Source organism: Emys orbicularis, chromosome 3 (assembly GCF_028017835.1).
Source record: "Emys orbicularis isolate rEmyOrb1 chromosome 3, rEmyOrb1.hap1, whole genome shotgun sequence".
Lineage (NCBI taxonomy): Eukaryota > Metazoa > Chordata > Testudines > Emydidae > Emys > Emys orbicularis.
In genome coordinates this window covers 91,464,107-91,488,162 of record NC_088685.1, presented here as the reverse complement: position 1 = coordinate 91,488,162, position 24,056 = coordinate 91,464,107, and the positions used below count along the sequence as shown (strand labels likewise).

Below are 24,056 nucleotides of genomic sequence, written 5' to 3'. Positions count from 1 at the left end.
ATATTTAATAAATTTTAATTGGGAAGCTATTGTTTAACAGTGCAATTAAAAGTGCGATTAAAACTGTGATTAATTTTTTAAAGTTAATCGTGTGAGTTAACTGCAATTAATCGACAGCTCTAGTTAAAAGTATAAGTGATATGAATCTAAAAAATGACAAATACCAAGCTATATGGCAATAAAGTCTCATAATTTTTTTTAACAGACTCTCTCTGGTATTCCAGGGTGAGTTCTGCTTTAAAAATGGATGAGACAATATTGCCCTGCAAGATTAACTTAACCAAGCATCCATTAAATACAAGTCTGCAAAAGATGACAGCTGAAAAAAATCCTATTTATTTTACAATTAGTTAGATAAATAAATTCTTCCCCTGGACTGATTTATCAGTGAGTGATTGAGGAATCTAGAAGTTTGTTTTCCTGTTTTAAAAAGACTTTCTAATATCTTTAACCAAGGAAAGGGCTTCAACACTTTGTGACAAAAAGAGCCCTTGGCTGAAAATATTTATATTTTGTTAGTTAAAAAATATTGAATATATTGACAGTCTAGCATAGGGGTAGTCAATAGGCCCCCACTTGCTCTGGCCCAGGGCCCCACAAAATGGTAATCCACCTCTGGTCATGCTAATCCTGCAAGTGATGATGCAGTAGGTCAAACACACACATACATCATGCCCTTGTGGAACTCTGTTCAAGTTAACAGGCACAGGGGTCCATCCATACAGAGTAACTTGCAGGATCAGGGCCAAAGCCACACCATTTTTCTAGCTATGACTCTGAGCCAGGGCCGGCTCCAGGCACCAGCCCAGCAAGCAGGTGCTTGGGGCGGCCAACGGAGAGGGGCGGCACATCCGGGTCTTCGGGGGTAATTCGGCGGTGGGTCCCTCACTCCCTCTCAGAGCAAAGGACCAGCCGCCGAAGACTGAAGCGGCGGCGGCAGAGCTGATCGCGATCACGGCTTTTTTTTTTTTATTTCAGCGGCTTGGGGCAGCAAAAACCCTGGAGCCGGCCCTGCTCTGAGCCTGCAAAGACGTACACATGGGCTTAGGTTTATGGATTGTGAGGGGATTCCACAAAGGTCATTTCTTTAAATAAACATGTGTGTTTAATTATGAATAATGTCATTCATTCAGGAAACAAACATCATGTAACTATAACAAAGTGTATATGCCCAGTTAAAAAAAAACTGCAATTCTCTGATAATTACTTCTTGTTATCCAGGGAAATTCAAATTTTATTCTTACTTAGAACAGGGAATATTATATTGCAGTAAAATTATTTACTTTTCAAACTTTTCAATTGCTATTTTAAAGACGTCTTTGTTAATGAAAAAGATACCTGTATTTGAATGCAAATTTTCAAATACACATTAAGTGTATTTAAGTGGCCAGTCCCCATGATCAGGTGTTCAAATAAACACAGGTGTGTTTATTTAATGTGCTGTTACTGAATATAGACATACACAAGTGTGTGCATATATATGGAACCCCACACTTCACATGTATGCTTACAGCTAAATCCTGGCATGATAGTGCACTCAGAGAAAGCCCACAGCAGTAGGGGGAACATGAGGAAGAAGAAAACCACAAGCCCACCTCAGCTTCCCACCACCACAGAAAACTAAACCAAACCCTAAGCCAAACAACCCCATGAAGCAGCATTCCAGGGTGGAGTCTGGCATAAATCTAAAGTCAACAGATGTGTGTGTGTATGTCTCCTGACCCAACAATTGTCCTTATTCACACGTGTTCACACAGAGATTATTCATCCTTCTGGCAGTAAAGTGGGATGAGTGGAAACAAGACTGTCAGCTAAATATGGGTGTACATTACTTGTGTAGCAGGAGTGTACCTATTTGGGGGGGGCATTATGCATTGGTCTAGAAATTAGCAGGGAATGTAAGAAGTTTTATGTGTACAGGACTATAGTCAGATGTTCCTAACTTTATTTCTTAACCCAATATTGTCAGATTGGCAACATTTTCCATAGAGGGCTTCCTACTTATTACAGCTGACATTTTAAAACAAAACTATTTTTGGAATTACCTGAACAAAAAAAGGTTTTTAGTTTTTGCTCAGTTTTAACATCTGAAAAATAAATTCCTTATGCTTGTGCTTTGGGTGTGTAACTCAATGCTGAGTAATGGCTGAGTGGATTCTCACTGAAATTTACAATGACACTAACTTCTAAACTAAGCAGCATAAGAAACGTAATGGTCAACTTCAGTCCAAAATTTATTTTTTCTGAAAATTATAAGCAACTGAAAATGGGGGCTCTCACCAAGGAAGTGACAACTCAACTATGTAAGCCTCCTCTAAAAATCACCAACCTAGTTATACACACAAGTTTAATAAAGAATATAAGAATAATTCTGAGGGACATATTCCAGAGTAGACTTTCCTTATGAACATGGAACAGAAAATTATTTGAGGGTGGCTGTGAAGAAGAATGGAGAAAGAACACCACATAATACCACATCAGATGACTTACGACATCAATCATGACCTTTATTCACAACAACAGTATATGTTCAGAAGAGTACCGGCACACTTGCAAACCCAATACCAGACTTGACAGTCCATCCGTTTTTTTCAGCATGATGAGTTATGTTTCAGGATATTTGTCATAAAGCCCTATTTTTTTCCAGGACTGATTTAAACAGAAGCTGAGTTTCAGTAGAATGTATGCCATGCAGCTGTGCTGCAGCCTGTTCACAGCCACTTCATCCAATCTTTGGGATGGTGGTTGCAGCCCTTCTGTGCCTACCAGGCATGAGATCCCTCCTCACTGCATCTGTTTGTTATTAGTATTACTAGTACATCATAGGCATAGATCTAGTAGTTACTGTCCAGGCTGGCACAGAACACTCCTCTATGCCAGCATGGAGAAGGTGCTAATGGGGAAGATGGCACAGCGGGGATGCCCAGCTCTCTCTCCACAAAAGGGATGAAGTTAATCAAATTAGGAATGTTTGGCTCCAGTTAACAATAGTGCAGTTACTTTTATTTGCATTTGTTTTTCAATAACCTCCACAGTTTTAGAGGGCTACATTCCATAAAAACATAAGCAGTATCTGACATACTCATGAATCAGGCCGTGAATCCATGACTCTACTGCCTACTTACATTTGCATTAACATACAGATCAATCAACATTGTAATATAATGCAAAAACCTGATCATTTATAAATGTATAGATCTTTTAGAAATGTTCATATTTAACTTTTATCAAGAATGCTTTTAAAAAGTAATATGCATGCTACATTTAGCCTTGGAGGTTCACACTAAATTCAGAAGGTTATTTTCTTTATGTCCATATTATTTCTGCTTTTATGTCATGTTTTAGAATCAGGGACATGAATGATTCAGGAACTAAAATTTCCTACATGATATCTGGAATTGATTAATGATGACAATGGGGCTGAAATATTGTGAGACCATCTGTCACTGTTTACCAAGTAGACAAGTCATAACAGGCAGAAATAGTCAATATAGCAAAAATTATTCCAATGGGCTTAGTATGGCCAGTGCTAATCTATACTTTGAACAAACAGAGAGATTTGCTAAGTGTGGTCTAAACTGTAATGAAATTTGACCCAATACAGTAAATTAATGGTGGTTTAAACATAATGAGACAAAGCCATTAAATAGGAACTTTGTGGAAATGCACCATAAACAACACTGCATTGAACCAGAACCTGAAACAAAAGTCATTTACTGCATATAGAAAAATTCTGAAAAAAAATAAATGCAAGGTTGTATTACATTTGTCTGATTTTTCAATATGCAATAAAATCAATTATTTCAATAAATTAGTAAGACTGAATGTAACAGAAATAGAAATGGTGGTATTACATTGTATAACTCAAGTTTCTTTATGAATGAATACTTCATTGCATATAAACAGTCCCTATATATGGACTATTTATTTGATGTGTTATAAATCTAAGACAACATAACAGAAACACACATGTAAATACTTTCTCACTAATTTACTTCTTCAATTTCATTTTTATGCACAAGCACAATAAGTGGTTCAGATGGCTCCAGAACTGTACAAATCCCTAATTAACACAAAAGGAACATATTGTAAGTCCCTTACATCACACACTGGTGAGCAGTTACTCACTCAAGTAGTCTCCATTGACTTCAATGGAGCTAACTCCTGAAAGTAGCTGCTCCAAGATAGTAAGAAGTTCACAATCTATGAAACTACATTTCCTTACAAATGTATGCAGAAATCCATTTAAAAAAAGTAACACATATCTACCCCACTTACAAGTTTAAGCTTTTTCCAATGCTACCTCTCTCAATCCTGAAAACAAAAGGGATATAAAATAATTTAAGAAAATGTTCATCACGACGAGTATAGTTTCACCAAAGACACGTGAAATATAATATAGTAAGAAAAACTCCAACCTGCTCCATCATGCCTGCCCAACATCCCTCCCCCTATTAGTGCTTATGACTTTTAGGGAGGAGCTTAAACACAGTGCAACTTGACTTAACAAGGGAACAAACAGTATAAATACCTCAGAAGGATACTTGAAATAACAGCTTCTGTTCTGCACACCTGTGGCGGAAGAGCACCTCAGTAGGCTACTGAAAGGCTACTACATATTTAGAACTCTACACTATTCTGGTATGCTATAATTTCATTCCATTTCATTTGGCTTCCAATTTAAATTAACCATAGGTCTGACAGAATTCAATTTTAATTATTTTTTCCTAAATTTTGATAGATAGATATTATCTATGTTCATTTTTTCCTATTTTTATTTATTTAAATTTTCAGTTGGGCAAAATTAAGGGTTTTAAGCAATTTTTTTCAATTGTCATTGATTTAAATGTTCACAGTTGCAGGAAATGGGGGGGGGGTGTAAGACAATAGTAGAGTCAGACAATTTAATGACAGATGTTGAGATTCAAAAGATTAAAGCTTTATAACCATTAAAATAAAAACTGTCAATATCACATGTCTAAATATACAAAGTTAATATCCTTAAATCAAACTTTGGTAAGTTTTCAAGCAGCATTTTTCTTATTTTGCCTATCTGCAAATTTTGATTATTATCAATGGAAATATGTTTTCATCAATTTGTGTATGTATGGCGAAATCAACATTTATCAATACAAATCTAATCCTTCCTTATACAGGACAGAAGTTTACTGGGGCTCTCTCTTTAAGAGCAAGTGCCAGTATCCCTGCTGCCACAAGGAAAATTACTTCCAAAGGCTAAGGGTGAAATCTTGGCCCCAATAAAGTCAATGGGGGTTTCACTATTGATGTCAATGGGGTCAGGATTTTACCCTTTATAGATACAGCGTTAATTAGAAGGAGGCGATGCTGCCATGTTGCAATGCATATGAGAGAGACTTTTCCCTGATTCTAGAGGATTCAAGCTATGCTCCCAAACCTAGTTTTGGAAGCCTCAAGGGGCTGGCGTGCCCATAACATTATAGAACCTAATAGCAAACTGACACTTTTTTTCTGAAATGAATTTAAATTGTTACATATTTTAATATGCTGATTATATTTAATACAAAATTTAAAAAACTGTTGATTGGAAGAGTATGGGACAGAATCTGATCTGGTAAGATTACAGATTTTACATATCTATACTTTTAAAAAGTATTTAAAAAATTTAACCACTTTCTCTGACTAAAATAGGTATACTTTAAGAAATCCACTAGAAATACATAGATTTGGGAGCAGTTTTGTATAAAGCAGTACTGAACCTGTAACGTTAACTATTTTAAATACAACTTATTTGTTCATTGCTGCGAAACCTGAACTGATCAACTTATTTTTAAAAAGAGAACAATCATTTGCATAAGTATTTTTCCTCTTTAATGCAGAACAGATTGGGGAATATGCAGGTACAAATATCCTTTCTGCTGCTGCTTTCTCTGAACATTGTCCATGGCGGTGACGGGTTTTTTTCTGAACGATACCAAAAACAAGCCAGCATGAAGGGGCCACATTTCTTACCATTTAACGTAAAAAGTCAAGGTAAGTGAAATATCTTTTAAAAAATATTATAAGCAGTTATACCCTACGTGTGTTCATTACAGTACAGATAATCTCTCTTGTTGTTTTACTGTTGTTCACTGTCAGCAATAACTGTTTAGTTTTATAAATGGCTATATAGTATTGACCAAGATTATCACTGCAGACAGAAATGGGACAGGTTCTGACAGTAATGTCTAGAGAGAAAGAAGATGCTACTCTCTTGGCTGAGAGGAAGAGGGAAACTCCCATTTTATAGTACAACTAAATAAGAAGAGGTAGAGAGCATGCGAGCAGCAGTGATTTTGAATTTTGCCATTACCATTTAGAATACTCTTGAGGCATATATATTCATATATAAAATCTTGCTCAGTGCTCATCAGTGCTCTTGACCTGGGAATGGCTTTCAAAAGAAGCAATCAAACTGGACACATCAATAAAAAATAACTGGGGGTTACATTAATAAATCAGCTGGCTGCAATATTCAGACAAAAATGTAGGTGTCCAATTCTACTGTTACATTAGTTTCCTTACTTAAAATTCAACGATTGTAAAAGCTAGTAATGCTGAATATTAATCCAGTATATATGGACCAAATTTAGATCTCTGTTCCACATTTGTAAACCGAGAGTAACTTCACTGAACTAATCTGAGTTACAGTGATGGAAGTGAGATAAGAAAATAACCCTATAACATAACTGCTAGAGAATAATACACATCTTTATTAAAACGGACTAATTTAAACACCTGAAATATAAATTGGTTTTACAAAGATGCTTCTGAAACATGCTTAATTATAGCTGCTCTATAAAAATATTTCTTTTGAACAGGTCATATATTTCTCAACTCATTTCACACACACTTTGAGGGGATTATTATAAGTATGTATTTTCCTCTCTTCCTCTCTCCTGTGTATGAAGTGTGTGATTATAGATAATATATATTAAAACCACTATAGAAAAGGTATATGAAAGCCCTCTTTTTTTAAAGTGTCTGTTAAATTGAAACAAGCATTCAGTACTAACAATCAAAACAACGTTCTTGAGTCATCTCTAGCATGCAGAAACTAATCTATTAATGCTCTCCAAATTGTTGACAAATTTCACATCAGATAACTAGCTATAGAGTATAACTGGTTTCTATAAAGCATGATTTCTGAAAAAATGAAATTATGAGTACACTGCACTGAACACCATTAATACATCTGGGTGTGCTACTGTTACTACAGTGTGTGTTTTATATAAAACAGCAAGTTCAGTCAATGCAGCTGGGAGCCATGCACAAAGATCCAGTACTTTTAAAATCATCTATGCCAAAATGTTTTGTGTCCTAGCTGCATACGCGACATACAAATAGTTTTGAAGAATAAGACTAAAATGAGCATGATATTTAAAAACCACAATGGATCATCAAAATCCAATAAATCAAGTTTTATAATTGATTCTACATATTACCCACTGGTATTTTCTCCTCAGTGGAGATTTTTGCTAAAAATTAACTGATAAAATAAAAGAGTAGCTTTCTTGTATCCACATGATCATTTAGGACCCAGTCCTGATCAGTACCCTCAAGTCAAATCCTATTATCCTCAATGTGCATTGAAAGTACTGAACACTTCCTGTCAAAGCATTTAGTACCTGGCTGGATTTTCAATTCTGCTGCCAGAAAATGCCCAAAAAGACAGAAGTGACCATTCTTTTCTTTCCTACTGTACCAAAGGGTGCATTCAGAGTAGTTTTTAATCTTTGTTATAGCTCACCTACATGTAGCTGTATACTTGTGCAGGAACGTGGCAGTTGCAAATAAGTGTTGTTTGAGATCAGGAAACCAATCTTGATCATAAATCCTTCCTGCTATCAGTAAAAAGTTGTGTTAAAGTCTGTGTTTTCGGCATGAGTATTGATTGGTGTCCTGTCTGCTACTGTACCCTCAGTCTGAGCATTGACTTGTTTTTGTTTTGTTTTTTCCAAGTGGCTTAGACATTTTATTTTTAAAAACTCATTTTTAAAATAATTTAAATGCAAAACACACCAAGTTGTTTGCCCTGTGACCAAAAAAAAATGTTGCTCATGACTTTTAAATTTCTGTAATGAATAGACATACAGCTGGTGATTTAACTTTCACTAACAGACACACCCACTGTGCTATGTTTACAGTCCAGATTTTCACTGACTTGCCATTGGGTTGTCTCTAGAATTTACTTACCAAATAATAATGCCCCTCAAGAAAATGAATAAACAGTCTATCATTCAATTTGCTGTTTGTTTCATGAACAGAGTCTTGCTAGTTATCTTTGTTGGGAAGGACTTACTTCACAGAACCCGAGATACACTTCTGTTTTAACTTATCCCAGTAGCTGTTCAGTAGCAGAAACTCTCAATTCTGTGATCTTTAGTCTCTCTCTGTAAAAGCAAGACAGATAAAAGACAGGACAAGACCACCTTCTTCACTTTCTCAAGTGGACGCACTCATTCTAACAGATCTGTCATGATGGTCAAAGAGAGCTGCCTCTGTAATCCATGGGGTGAGGACTCCATGGGATTTGGTTAGAGAATGGAGTGGTAGGGTAGGGAGAGTCCCAGGGCAGAAAAGAATGGAACAAGGGATCGGCTACTGTCCATGGCGTCTTCCCTTACTCATTTTTTGGTATGAAAATGCTATAGATTTTTGTATGAAAATACTGCTTGAAATAGGATTTTAGGCAGCCCTTTGGAATGTATTTCCCCATCTTCCCTACTTGCAAACTTGAATTATTCCTGTCCACTTTTCTCATTACTATGCAGACAGTCAACCTCAGGATTTTGAGCAGAGTCAGAGACGTGTTTTTTTCTGAAACACCCCAAATTTTACCTAGTAATTTACATAAAAAATGACTGGAGAAGGTAGGGAGTGGAAAAGGAGGACGCAAATATTTAGGTCCCTCCCAACTTCTAGGAGACAGAAGTAGAACCTAGATAATTCTTCCTTCCCCACCTATCACTCTGTTAATCTTAATTTATATTTCCCAGGCTTATTTTTTTTTAAATCCACAGCTCTGGCTCTCCTTCACTGGAAATGTCAGTAAAATCTGTTAACAAGGGACATGTGTAAACCCCAATCTGCTCATTGGCGACAAATAACTATTTTTCTCCATAATTTTATTTTAGTAGTTGATTCTAATAATGATGGGTGGGATTCTGAAAAAGAACTCAGTGTCGGCATAACTCTGGTCCCACTGAAGTCAATGGAAGTTTTACCATCCACTTCAATAGGAGCAGAGTTGGGCGATGTTAGAAATTCTTTTCCAAATCCCACTCATAACAACTTCCCAGGCAGAGAACATACTTTTCTCCTCTTTTGAGTGTGTTTAGCATTATCATTTGCTAAATATATTATGATACTATTTGCAGAACTTTGGTTCACAGCTTTGAAGTCTGCAAAATTCCTGGTTGAGGACAACCACACAACTAATTCTAAAAAAAAAAAAAAATCTCAATCTTGCTGGTTGTGCTTTCTCCTCACACTGAACTTGATATGTAAACAAGGTCTGGCTAGAGTCAGAGTACATAGACCACGTTGTGTGTCAGAAAATACATGACAAGATTTTTTTTTTGTTTTTTAAAGTGGCCAACCAACACTTCAGTTATCCTGGTTAAAGCTATTGCTGCCCATAATCTTTTCACCTGCCCTGTTCTACCATGGTTTAATACACCTTCCCTTTACAAAACAGAAGGACTGAGATTTTAAACAGACATATTAACTTTGAAATTAGATTTAAGAAGAGGTCCTGGCTTGGCAATGTTACATTTTCCAAACTCCAAATGCAAAGAGATGGGTAACACAGAACATCCTAACAAGGGTAAATGAATGAAGTAACTGCACATACTGCTTCCTTCTAGGTTCTTAGTGGGGTAGGATTTTCTCTACCCTTCTAAACCTCTGTGTAAAGAAAATATCAACCTTCTCAGGTCCACAAATATGCCTCCTTTAACTATTGCATTGCCAAATGCAGCTACATTCTGTGAGGGGTTAACAGGGCTTAAATTCTCACAGAGTATTTCCCGGAGCCCCAGGGCTTCAGCCCTGCAGGACGTCAGAGCTTCCATGGGTTTGAAAATATTCACCAGAGCTGTGTTCCAGATGGCGCTGGTTAAATTTAAGCCCTGGGTGGTAGCATTCCATTGGCAAGTCTATACAAGAGCTAAAATGTTGCCATTCAGCTAGTGCGTTGAGCATCACTGGAAATGTATTTTGGTCACCGTTCAAAAAGTCAACAATTGCCAACAGATGCCATATAGTTATCCCAGTTTTCCCCCTATACTATACTTGGAGTAGGAGAAGTGAGATACTTGAATGATATCTGCTGACAAAATGCTGATTTTTTTAAACACTTTGTGATTAAGGCAACAAATCCCTTGCCTTTCCCTAGAGGATGCACTTAACCAATTTTTAGATACATGTGTCTATCATTCCTAAGGATTTGTACAGAACTTACTGACCTGAATTTGTTACTGGGAATGGCAATGCTCCCAAGTAAACTATCACCTAACATGGCCCTCTAGGGGAGTGGGTAGTGGAAAAATCATATGTTCTGATTCACATCAGCAAACCAAGTAACATTCCACTAAGGGGTGTGGAGAGCCAGCTCTGAGTGTTAAATGAAGACAAGGGTCTATTTCATCTAACTTAGACAAATAAAGGAGAATCAGAACAGAACCAAAGTGATTTCATGGTATGAAAGTGTAGCACGGTGAACTGAGTATTGACCCTTTATGGGAATTAAAGTCACTTGGCTCAGCTCTTAAGATATAGTATACATTTCACCTGGTGGGCCTGCACTGAGCTTCCTTGAATTACAGTCATTTGGAGAGCAGACTTGGCCAGAGTCACATAGTCCACACTGCCAAACTGCCCTCTTTATATACCTTATTTACTCTTTTTGGATTCTACTACATTTAAAGGTAGAATTCATGTAGTTAGAGGGGAGGTTTACTTCTTTTTTTCCCCTGTGGTTGCTCAACAATAATTTGAACACCATATATATCACTTTAAAAAAGTTTCAATTATTTGTATTAAGGCTTTGTTCGAAATTATTTTAATTGCAACAGCAATATTTTAAACTGTGTATGTTGCTGTGCCTCAGGTATTCTCCTTTGGCACTCTAGGTAACTGCATAAAACTCCCATACTAACAATAGTTAACATTTGATTCTTTGGCCTCAGTTTTCCCCTCATCTGGTTATGAATAATTTGCATAATTCTAAAGGGTCCTGATCAGTGTGGATTAGCCACTTGGCCAACGAGGCCCGTGCCCAGGGGCCCCAGCCAATTGGGGTGCCGACAGAACCTCAACAGTAGTGCTGGGCGGGCGAAGCAAGTGCCCGTGCCCCGAACCCGCTCCCCGGCAGGAGTGCCAGGCAGGCAGGGGAAGCCCCTGCGCCCTGACCAAGTTCCCTGGCTAGAGTGCTGGGCAGGGAGGCCAGCGGGGGCTGGGGGGAGCAAGCCCCTGCGCCCCAACCCCATTTCCCCAGCAGGAGCGCAAGGGGAGCAGGGAGCACTGCAGGCAGAACGGGTGAGGAGGGGCACCCACTTGCTCTGACCCGAGGCCCCACAAACCTCTAATCCGCCTCTGGTCCTGATGCAACCTCCGTGCAAATTGTGTGCCAAATTCTGTGCACCAGAAGGCCACTGTTAGAAGCTGCAGTTTATACACTGAACACATGAAAGGAAGACTGCAGGGTATATGAGTTTGAAAGTATGGGTGGAAAGGAGAAAAGAACAGCAGCCTGGGCGTCCCTTGCAGTTACATTCCCTACAGAGAGGTGAGACACAGAAGTAAAACTGAAAGAATCTGAAGTTCCAAATTAAGCTTCTGATTTCCAACCTCACTCTGCTTACTCTGTTTTATAGAATTTAAGATGCACTCTAGCTGACAGTTTGTTATACTTTAGAACAAAGAAATCTGAAATGGCTACAATTATAGAATCTCTAAACCAAAAGTAATATAAATATTAACTTTAGAGAAGCAAGGAGTATTAGATCCTCAAATTTCTATGGTTACTTAAAAAAATACCTTCTCATAGGTTTTAATTAATTTACTACTTATGAAGGGTGACAGATTGACAGCCTTATTCACAGAACACATAGAGCATGGGGAGCAGCAGGGTATGCATCCCCCTTTCTGTCCCGCCAATGTGCCCTAAACATTCATCTTGAAGGATCACCTTTATAGGTGAAAAGCTAATTCACTCTCCATATCCCCTCTGCTGAGGCTATTGCTTAACAAGGTAAGTGTATTTTCAATGTGGACACATCCACTAGAAGCTAGGCCGTAACCACAAATAGCTCATAGAGGACACTGAACAGGCAACCATTAGTGAAGAATCTCGTATATTTTAAGATTTTAAAAAAAAAGAGAGAGAAAAGAAGATAGAACTAACCAATTAAGACTGTGATATGAGCAGGTTTGGAAAATATCTTATTGCTCACTAGCATAAGAAATACTTTTGGGATAATTAAAAATTTTTTGCCAGGTGGACTACCGCAATTTTTCAGAGCAGTCTAAAAGACTAAACTTTACATTACATTTGTCTTACATGCTCTTTCCTAATGCAGGATTTAATTACTGTAACAGAACTCATGGGTGGCATACAAATTCATGTTAACTAAATCAGTATGCTGCATCCACTGGTCCCATCTGTGTTTAAACCGTGATTAAAAGAAACTGTAATGTTTAAAAAATAACCACATACCTAACTTACATTGAAGGTTATTTCTTATTCTTGTAGGGCTTAAGTCTTCCTGATTTTTCCATACCATGTAGTTCTTCTTAGAACTGCTTCTTCAGTTATCACTTAATTATGTTCCAAAACACAGGCTACCACTGTACCCTACTGGATACCATAGTTCAGTAGTAAGCAATCCCGAGAGCAGCAGCAGCATGCTAGAACTGCACTAGGCAGTTAAAATGTACACTCCACTTTGCTAAAAGCAACAGAGGGTCCTGTGGCACCTTTAAGACTAACAGAAGTATTGGGAGCATAAGCTTTCGTTGGTAAGAACCTCACTTCTTCAGATGCAAGTAATGAAAATCTCAAGAGGCAGGTATAAATAAGTATGGAGATAACGAGGTTAGTTCAATCAGGGAGGGTGAGGTGCTCTGCTAGCAGTTGAGGTGTGAACACCAAGGGAGGAGAAACTGGGCAGAGTTGGCATCGAGGAAATAAAGAAACAAATCAACAGAGCCAGACGTGTACCCAGAAGCCTCCTGCTACAAGACAGGCCCCAAAAAGAAACCAACAGAACTCCACTGGCCATCACCTACAGTCCTCAGCTTAAACCTCTCCAACGCATCATCAGTGATCTACAACCCATCCTGGACAATGATCCCTCACTTTCACAGACCTTGGGAGGCAGGCCAGTCCTCGCCCACAGACAACCCGCCAACCTTAAGCATATTCTCACCAGCAACCACGCACCGCACCATAACAACTCTAACTCAGGAACCAACCCATGCAACAAACCTCGATGCCAACTCTGCCCACATATCTACACCAGCAACACCATCACAGGACCTAACCAGATCAGCTACAACATCACCGGCTCATTCACCTGCATGTCCACCAATGTTATATATGCCATCATATGCCAGCAATGCCCCTCTGCTATGTACATTGGCCAAACTGGACATCACTACGCAAGAGGATAAATGGACACAAGTCAGATATCAGGAATGGCAATATATAAAAACCTGTAGGAGAACACTTCAACCTCCCTGGCCACACAATAGCAGATGTAAAGGTAGCCATATTACAGCAAAAAAACTTCAGGACCAGACTCCAAAGAGAAACTGCTGAGCTCCAGTTCATTTGCAAATTTGACACCATCAGATCAGGATTAAACAAAGACTGTGAATGGCTATCCAACTACAGAAGCAGTTTCTCCTCCCTTGGTGTTCACACCTCAACTGCTAGCAGAGCACCTCACCCTCCCTGATTGAACTAACCTCCTTATCTCCATACTTATTTATACCTGCCTCTGGAGATTTCCATTACTTGCATCTGAAGAAGTGAGGTTCTTACCCACGAAAGCTTATGCTCCCAATACTTCTGTTAGTCTTAAAGGTGCCACAGGACCCTCTGTTGCTTTTTACAGATTCAGACTAACACGGCTACCCCTCTGATACTTGACTCCACTTTGCTGTCACAGTGACAGGTTCCAAGTACCTCATCCCAGTGGAGACCAACACTTGTGTCAGTTTATAATATTTTTGCTGCATGCAGTAATGAGATTGCTTTCTATTTGTAGGATTTAAAACATTAGCCTTATTTTAATTAAGTTAATGGATGATGAGGTGGTAACATGGGCAAACTAACATGATCTTTTCAGGACTACACTGTAATTATGTAGAAGCAGAAACTGTACTTTTACATTTGGCAGCTAAAAACTATTTTCCTGGCAACACATGAAGGCAAAGCCCAGTGAATATCAAAAACACTGTACACAGACCAGTTTTTTCTTCTCCCTACATGACTCTTACAAATAAGTACAGCCATATATTTTTAGAGAAGAAAAACTGAACTATTTATCTGTACTTTCTGGTTAAGAGTATTATGCAGAGGTCTAAAGGTTCAAAATAATTAATAAGTGGATGGGAAGGAAGCCTTACTCAAACTCAAATTGGGACATGAAAAAAATAATAATCTACCACTAATTAGGATTCACATTTAATACGTCAACCATCCATCCAAGTTACGCTAGAGGTATTAGTTGGTGTTGGTCCGGCTTTGAGCAGGGGACTGGACATGATGACCTCCTGAGATCTCTTCCAACCCTAATATTCTATGATTCTATACAACATCCAGTGATGCAAGCGATCCATATTACAACATGACCTCAAAGGACTAGTTATTTTAGCCTAATTGGAGAAGGATAGAATAGAAGGGCAACAGTTTGTCAAGATCTGAAATAATCTGTGTAAAAAGAGTCAACAAAAATTAAATTTCTGGCTTTAGCCACAAGAGAAAGGGTAAAAGAAAACAGGCAAAAGCCTGTTGTGTACTCTTGAAATGACATCATTAGGAATAGTAAAGAGAGTCTGAGAAAGCTGCTAAGCAGCTCCAGAAAGTTGCTGATAACCTTTTCTTACCCTTTTCTCAGTCCACAATCACAGCTATGCAGATGCATGTTACATGAATGAGAACTGGTTATAAAGTTGCTGATGTCACTCATGATTACATTATGGATGTACAGATGGGTAACATCAGCAAAGAAGCCCCAACAGACAATCGGAATTCAGCTGTAAAGTTATGTGTAAATGTTATAAGAGCTTTGCAGCCTATAGCTATGTGACTTTCATTTATTTCAATGGAAGTTGCTGCCAAAATTCTTGGGGGGAAAAGTGTACCCCTTAACTGTAATATAACTAGGGTAACCATTTGGCTATTCATTCACTAGCAATATCCTGTTATATATTGTTCTGCCAATAGGATTCATACTTTACCATCTATATTTTTTAGATGCCCCAGTTGTGCACTGGAATGAAGGATTTTTTTTTATTTTAAACTAAGCAGTGCTGAATGCCTTCACTTCGTATTACTAAATAAGAGAAAATATTTATACACAAACTAGCACAAAATATCTTCTAAACAGTATAGTGCTTTCCCCTCCTATTTCCTATTCCAGCTTGTTTCTTGGCACATAAAATTCTAAACTACATATTAACTTCTCTAGTCTTTCTAGTCTGACACCGGATACTCTTTATCCCGGACAAACTTATAATGTGTGCCACTTGTGCAGCAGTTTATTCTAGAAGGCTGCAATACTACAGCATCACACACATTCCAGGTAAAGTTTACACACAGACACACCTAAGAGGCTGAAATTTAAGCTGCATTTGATTTATAGCTATTGTGTAACCACCATTGTCAAACAGAAAATATTTTGATTCACAGTGGAACTCAGACTTCTTTCCATCGATCACTTCAAACATGCACCATCCGGCAGCATTTTCCAAATCAAATGTTAACGTTCTCATCCGCAGACAGGTCCTTCCTGATCTGCTCAGCGGACTTTATTATTCTACTTTCACACCTTCTTTAACTATTCATAACAACTTTTGCCATAAAGCAGTATTCTGTATCTACAGATCCATCAGCTGAAGAGTATGACATATTATGCAAACTGTGGGGTTTCACATTGAAGTATCCTCTTGACATTTATATTATTTCTAGTGCTATAGGTATTCCACAAAAATCAGCATCCAAAGTCCCACAGGATTCCGCAATTTCCCAAACAGCACCTTGGGGAGTCAACACTTAAGTACACAACTCTTTATTTCTATATTTATATCTGACACATGGTGAAGTGGCTCCATCTGCTGCTTTATTCTTATACACCAAACCATTTTCTGTAGAAAAGCATAATACTAAGGAACTAAAATAAAGAAAAGTGATGCTACATTATGCATGACAGTACAGTGAAATTAACGTTTGCAGTGTTGTTGTAGCTGTGTTGGTCTAGGATAGTAGAGAGACAAGGTGTTTGAAGGCCAGAAAAGGGGATTCAGGAAAGATTTATTTCAGGATGTGGTCCCCATCAAGTACATGTTGTAACTGTTTAATGATACCCCATATAGGTTCCAGTGTGGGGTGGCAGGTGGCAACTAGGTGTGTGGTCTGAGGGTTTTTCCTCCTTCAAAACAACTCCCCAACCTTGCCATGCTCATCATAGCAAGCAAGCTCCCCACAGACCAGGGCACACCAACTCAAGCCAGCACTAGACCCTGCCAGAACAACAGATAAAAAACCTGGACACATCTCCACTGCTACGATGATCAACCCCCCACCCCACACACCTTTCAAGATCCTTTAAAGCCTTCCCCAGCGCTGTAACTCACTCCCCGTCCACACTGGCAGGGCACTTACAGCGCTGTATCTCCCTGGGTACACCGCTGCAGGTACTCCACATCTCCGAGAGGAATAACAGCTGCAGCGGAGTGGCTACGACTCACGGGTGTGAGTGTAAACGCTTGCAGCGCTGTACTAATCACCTTGTCAAGTGGCCAGTCCTCTCCATTGTTGTGACCGGCTGCAGGAATGCGGAAGTGCCGGTTTCAAAGCTCGTACCACAGAGAAAAGCAAACAGTTTGCAGCTTGCTTTGAGTGAGTAAATGAATGAGCAGGGGGCCGGGAGTTCGGAACTTGCAAAATAGAGAGCTGACATGCTCCAAAAAGCACTCTCTCTCCCCCCACACTCCCTGTCACAATCCACCCCACCCCACCCCCGTTTTGAAAAGCACGTTGCAGCAACATGAATGCTGGGATAGCTGCCCATAATGCACTGCTCCCAACACAGCTGCAAATGTTGCAAGTGTGGCCACACCACTGCGCTGTCAGCTGTCAGTGTGGACTGACTGCAGCGCTTTTCCCTACTCAGCTGTACGAAGACAGGTTTACCTCACAGCGCTGTACAGCTGCAAGTGTAGCCAAGGCCTCAAAAATCCTGGTCTTAATAAAGACACTGGACTTATAGCTTATTACAACAATTTGTAACCCACTCACCTCCCTTTTTTGTCCTATGACTGCAGAGGTGTTAATGGGTCACTTCCCTTGAATGGTCTGTTGGAATATGTGTTAACTACTTATGCTAAACAATCTGTGACACTTTGGGTATGTCCACACTGCAATCAAACACCCATGGCTGGCCCAGGTCAAGGGGCTATAAAACTGCCAGCCACTAGTGTTGAATTACAGTTTACATACTCTTAGAGTTCCTTTTCCAGATGTGAAGAAAAGCTCTGTGTAGCTTGAAAGCTTGTCTCGCTCACCAACAGAAGTGGGTCCAGTAAAAGATATTACCTCACCCACATTGTCTCTCTAGTGAAATTAATGGCCATCATTTGCCCAACTGTGTATACAGTAAAAAGAACAGGAGTACTTGTGGCACCTTAGAGACTAACAAATGTATTTGAGCATAAGCTTTCATGGGCTACAACCCACTTCTTCGGATGCATAGAATGGAACATATATTGAGGAGATATACATACACATACAGAGAGCATGAAAAGGTGGGAGTTGTTTTACCAACTCTGAGAGGCCAATTAAGTAAGAGAAAAAAAAACTTTTGAAGTGATAATCAAGATAGCCCAGTACAGACAGTTTGATAAGAAGTGTGAGAATACTTACATGGGGAGATAGATTCAATGTTTGTAATGGCTCAGCCATTCCCAGTCTCTATTCAAGCCTAAGTTGATTGTATCTAGTTTGCATATCAATTCAAGCTCAGCAGTTTCTCATTGGAGTCTGTTTTTGAAGCTTTTCTGTTGCAAAATTCTATTTGCTACCCAAGATCCAGGAACCTATCCTTGCAACAAAGCCTGATGCCAACTCTGTCCACATATCTATTCAAGTGACATCATCATAAGACCTAATCACATCAGCCATGCCATCAGGGGCTCGTTCACCTGCACATCTACCAATGTGATATATGCCATCATGTGCCAGCAGTGCCCCTCTGCCATGTACATTGGCCAAACCGGACAGTCTACGCAAAAGAATTAATGGACATAAATCTGACATCAGGAATCATAACATTCAAAAACCAGTAGGAGAACACTTTAACCTGTCTGGTCACTCAATGACAGACCTGCGGGTGGCAATTTTGCAACAGAAAAGCTTCAAAAACAGACCAACAATAAACTGCTGAGCTTGAATTGATATGCAAACTAGATACAATCACCTTAGGCTTGAATAGAGACTGGGAATGGCTGAGCCATTACAAACATTGAATCTATCTCCCCATGTAAGTATTCTCACACTTCCTATCAAACTGTCTGTACTGGGCTATCTTGATTATCACTTCAAAAGTTTTTTTTCCTCTTACTTAATTGGCCTCTAAGAGTTGGTAAGACAACTCCCACCGTTTCATACTCTCTGTATGTGTATATATATCTCCTCAATATATGTTCCATTCTATGCATCCGAAGAAGTGGGCTGTAGCCCACGAAAGCTTATGCTCAAATAAATTTGTTAGTCTCTAAGGTGCCACAAGTACTCCTGTTCTTTTTGCGGATACAGACTAACACGGCTGCTACTCTGAAACCTGTGTATAAAGTGAAAGTGACCACTACAAATAAATGTTATCTAGAAACATGCTATATGATTTAGTTACTAAGAAACAAAACCACGATTCAGCCTTGCAGATGGGGAGGAAAGGAGGAGGGAAAGGCTGAAATCTTAATAGCTGTAGTTTTAGTAAAATAATTGATATGACAGCTGTTCAGGCATTAGGAAGCTTCTTTAATTTTGCACATTTTCAAATGTGGAGATTGAGTAGTCACTACTATCTTACTGAATTCATTGATCATGGTATCATGATCTAGTACTATAAATTTTAAAGTTTCAAATCAATATCCTTGACATTCAAGTACTGTAGACTGTTTGGGGAAAAGATTGTCTATTGTTTGAATGAAATCAAGAACTGTGTAGAAATAAGATCATTACTTATTCCTTATCTGAGTTTGACTCACGTAAGAGAACTTATATTAGATTTTAAATAAGAATTGCCCACAGACAAGACAGTGGTTTTATTAAAATATATATTTGCAATATTGTAAAAATCAAAATATTCTCCCCTCCTATGCCTACCTGATTTTGTTAATTGGGAACTATCCAAATCTTTAAAGAAAGGGAATATTTTTTCATAGGATATGAAGATCCTTGCAAAGAGCAAACTCAGCCTTCAAATACGATTTATAACTTCTCCTTAACACCGTTAATTCCATTCATTCCACCACCAAATTGTTTTCTGTACAGCACACAGTGACTCAACCAACAATGACAGGTTTCAGAGTGGTAGCCATGCTAGTCTGTATCAGCAAAAAGAACAAGGAGTCCTTGTGGCACCTTAGAAACTAACACATTTATTTGTGCATAAGCTTTCGTAGGCTAAAACCCACTTCATCAGGTGCATGGAGTGAAATATACAGTAGGCAATTATAAATATACAGCACATGAAAAGACGGGAGTTGCCTTACCAAGTGGAGGGTCAATGCTAACCCCCTACTTGGTAAGGCAACTCCCATCTTTTCATCTGCTGTAATATATATATCTGCCTACTGAATTTTTCCGTGCATCTGATGAAGTGGGTTTTAGCCCACGAAAGCTTATGCCCAAATAAATTTGTTAGTCTCTAAGGTGCCACAAGGACTCCTCGTTGTTTCAACCAACAATGTATCTTCCTACTCTCCTAAAGACTTTACAATCTACTTGCATAGCTCCATTCAAATCCTAGTGAAACTCCCCCCCCCTACTTCTTTTTAAAAAGATTTCCAGAAGTATTGTTGCAGCAGCTATCACTGATAATAGTACTTTCTGTAACATATTTACTTCCTATTTCTCCAAGTTATGTGCTTAGCAGGTTTAGGTCCCTTCTTACACCTCTGTAAATCATTAAGGGGCTGATCCAAAGCCCACTGAAACCAACAGGGGGTCTGTCCACTGACTTCAATGTGCTTTAAATTGGACCTAACCCCATTATGCATTTCATCACCTGCGCGAGCTACTAATTCTTAAGGTCAGAAGATCACTATAAAGGATTTATTGATAGAAAACTTTTCATGACTCATCTCTCAGTGGTGAGAGAGGCGTTTTCAATTGGCTCCTACACATGGCACAGGACACAGACAGTTAACTGCACACTTCTCAGCAAGCTACCACAGGAAAGAAAGTTATTTTACATGAAACAGACTAGTAACAATGTCTGTTTAGATAGGTCTCATTCAGAATGTTTTAGCAAGGCAGAAACCACACAAAAAAACCACTTCTCTCAGCTAGAAATCAGGGCTCATGGTGCACACAAGTTTCATCTGTGGTGTCAAACACCCAGCCCACACATTGAATCCAGATTGCTCAATATATGTATAGAGCACACCTGACGTATTCAGATTCTGCAGAATCTAAGCTTTCATTTTAAAAAATGAATGAATGAATGAATGAATGAATATATTCTTAGCCCATACAGTTGGGGCGATAAACTTCCAAATGTAAACCACTGTGGAAGTCTTCATGAATCTGCAAATAGATAGGCTGAAACAAAGAGTCAGTAGGGAACTCCCATGTGCCTTCCTCCCATTCATCTCATTGCAGTGTTAGCTGTCATGCCTAATGAGCGAGCGCTCAGGTGAGGGAAGGAATGATATATTAACTATTTCAGTGCTGATCACTATAGTAGACAATTGGTGGAAGAGGGAAATGGGAATGTTAGGTAAATATTTATCTAGACTCTATACTACTGTGCCTTAGGTATTTTATGCTTCTTTTATAAATGGGTCAACTGAAGCACAGAGTCTTTAAGTGACTTGCCCAAGTTCACACCAAATGATCGGTTCTGCAGGGGATAGAATCCAGGAGTCTTATCCCCAGTTCTCTGCTCTAACCACTAGAACTTGCAGTAATTTAAAGACACTGATCTTTGTAGACATTATACTAATTAGTATTTTCATTTTTATTTTGTTTCATCTCTCTAAGTGTCAGCCAAAATGCTGACAAGCCATGAACATGATACCACTGCACTAATGATTGTATTGTGTGTCTTAGGTTTACAGGGAAGGGGAGAACAAGGACCTCCTGGTCTACCAGGTCCTGCTGGCCCAAGAGGACAACCAGGCCCAGCAGGGCCACCAGGCTATGGAAATCCAGGTCCTCAAGGTCCACCAGGGCCCCCAGGCCCACCCGGATTTTCTGCTGCTGGAAAGCCAGGCTTACCAGGTTTACCAGGAAAACCAGGGGAGAGAGGATTAAATGGTGAAAAAGGAGATATTGGACCTGCTGGTCTCCCAGGATCAAGAGGGCCACAGGGGCCTCCTGGAATTCCTGGTCCTGCTGGAATCTCTGTTGCTGGCAAGACAGGAGAACAAGGGCCACCAGGAGCACAAGGGCCCCGGGGTGTCCCCGGAGAAAAGGGTGAGGCAGGTATTCCTGGTATAAACGGACTAAAGGGAGAAAATGGATATGGAGTTCCAGGTCGCCCAGGAGACAGAGGGCTCCCAGGCCCCCAAGGCCCCCCAGGACCCCCTGGACTTGCTGGGATAGGGAAGCCTGGTGAAAATGGGTTTCCAGGTCAGCCAGGTGTGAAAGGTGATCGGGGTTTACCAGGTGCACCAGGACCAGCAGGCATCCCAGGTTCCCAAGGTCTTCCTGGGGAACCTGGAGCAGCAGGAATCGGAAAGCCTGGAGCAAATGGACCACCAGGATTACCAGGGATTCCTGGAGCTAAAGGACTGCCTGGACCCCCGGGCATGCCTGGATCCCCAGGTCTTCCAGGGTTTGGAAAGCCAGGTTTGCCAGGGATGAAAGGACATAGAGGACCTGAAGGCCTTCCCGGTGTTCCAGGAATCAAAGGAGATGAAGGCCCAGCTGGAGTTCCAGGAGAACCAGGGCCATCTGGACCACCTGGAAATATGGGTCCTCAAGGACTTAGAGGAATACCAGGTGAAAACGGCCTACCTGGGCCTAAAGGTGAAGCAGGACCTGCAGGCCTTGCAGGATACCCAGGAGCTAAAGGTGACAGAGGCCTACCAGGATTAGAGGGAAAACCAGGATATCCAGGGGAGCAGGGTCTTGCTGGTCCTAAAGGACCTCCAGGTTTACCAGGCCCAAAAGGGGACAATGGTCATGCAGGGCCACCTGGCCTACCTGGTCCAATGGGTGCACCAGGACTTAAAGGAGCACCAGGATTTAATGGTGAGCCAGGCCCAAGAGGACCTTCTGGAATACCTGGTATAAGAGGTCCAATTGGGCCACCAGGCATTCCAGGTTTTCCAGGCACTAAAGGGGAGCCAGGGGCACCAGGATTACCAGGTCCAGCTGGCATTGCTACAAAAGGTTTAAATGGACCCATGGGGCCACCTGGGCTCCCAGGCCCAAGAGGCAACAATGGAGAGCCTGGGTTACCAGGCCCTCCGGGTCCACCTGGTCCTCCTGGGCAAGCAATACTCCCACAGATGCCAGATGGTTATATAAAAGCAGGAGAGAGTCAAGGCCTCACAGGAATGCCTCTTATGAAAGCAGGAGTAAATCAAGGTCTAACTGGAATGCCAGTGTCAGCTTTCTCTGCCATTCTCTCCAAAGCCTACCCTGGGGCCACTGTGCCCATCAAATTTGATAAAATCTTGTACAACAGACAGCAACATTATGACTCCAGAACAGGAATCTTCACATGTAGGATCCCAGGACTTTACTATTTTTCTTACCATGTACATGTAAAAGGAACAAATGTTTGGGTCGCACTCTACAAAAATGGCTCACCAATCATGTACACTTATGATGAGTACAAGAAAGGATACCTTGACCAAGCTTCTGGAAGTGCTGTCATTGATCTCATGGAAAACGATCAAGTCTGGTTGCAGTTGCCCAATGCAGAATCTAATGGCTTGTATTCCTCTGATTACGTTCACTCCTCTTTCTCAGGATTCTTGTTTGCTCATATGTGATAGTATCCCACTTTAGCGGTCCTAATATTGTCTCTTTCAGACAATTTTAATTGGACTATGATGTGATACCTATGACTGGTCAAACAAATTATTTGCAACAAAGGGGAAGTGAGGATGATAGGGTAGGGGAGTTTGTTTCAAAATTAAGCTTCAGAGTAACTTTGTGCGTTTTTAGAAGTATGTCAGAGATTTATTTGCAAAAACTTTGTAGTAAGGGCAAGTCAGCTGTCCTGCTGAATACAACATTAAACATTATAGTAATAGATGATGTAGCTCTTCTTTGTTTTACATTTTCTTAATTAGTATTTCTAAGTTGATTTCATATTTTAAATGTACTCGTAAGCCTTCATAAAGTAATCATTCCAGATTACTACATATTTATCTCACTGAAACAAAGACATTATTTTAAACTAATCAGTCACAGAAGTTTAGTGTGTTCATAACAATGTTCAAGAGATTGCTTTTAGAGAAAGGGAACACTAATTTACTTTGTTATAACAACAACAGACATGTTTATGAAGTTTCATCAACTTAAAAATATATGTTTCCAAAAATTTTAGGCATAACAAAGGATTTTA

General features: G+C 39.8%; 2 protein-coding genes across 2 annotated transcripts in view; one reads left to right on the top strand and one right to left on the bottom strand.

Annotated features, from left to right (window-relative positions):
• NT5DC1 (5'-nucleotidase domain containing 1) overlaps positions 1-24,056 on the bottom strand; it is a 252,604-nt gene that overhangs the window by 204,799 nt on the left and 23,749 nt on the right. The window lies entirely within an intron of this gene.
• On the top strand, positions 5,874-23,478 carry COL10A1 (collagen type X alpha 1 chain). The gene is made up of 2 exons (XM_065401591.1): positions 5,874-6,012; positions 21,584-23,478. Exons 1-2 carry the CDS (start codon positions 5,874-5,876, stop codon positions 23,476-23,478), a joined length of 2,034 nt encoding a protein of 677 aa, XP_065257663.1.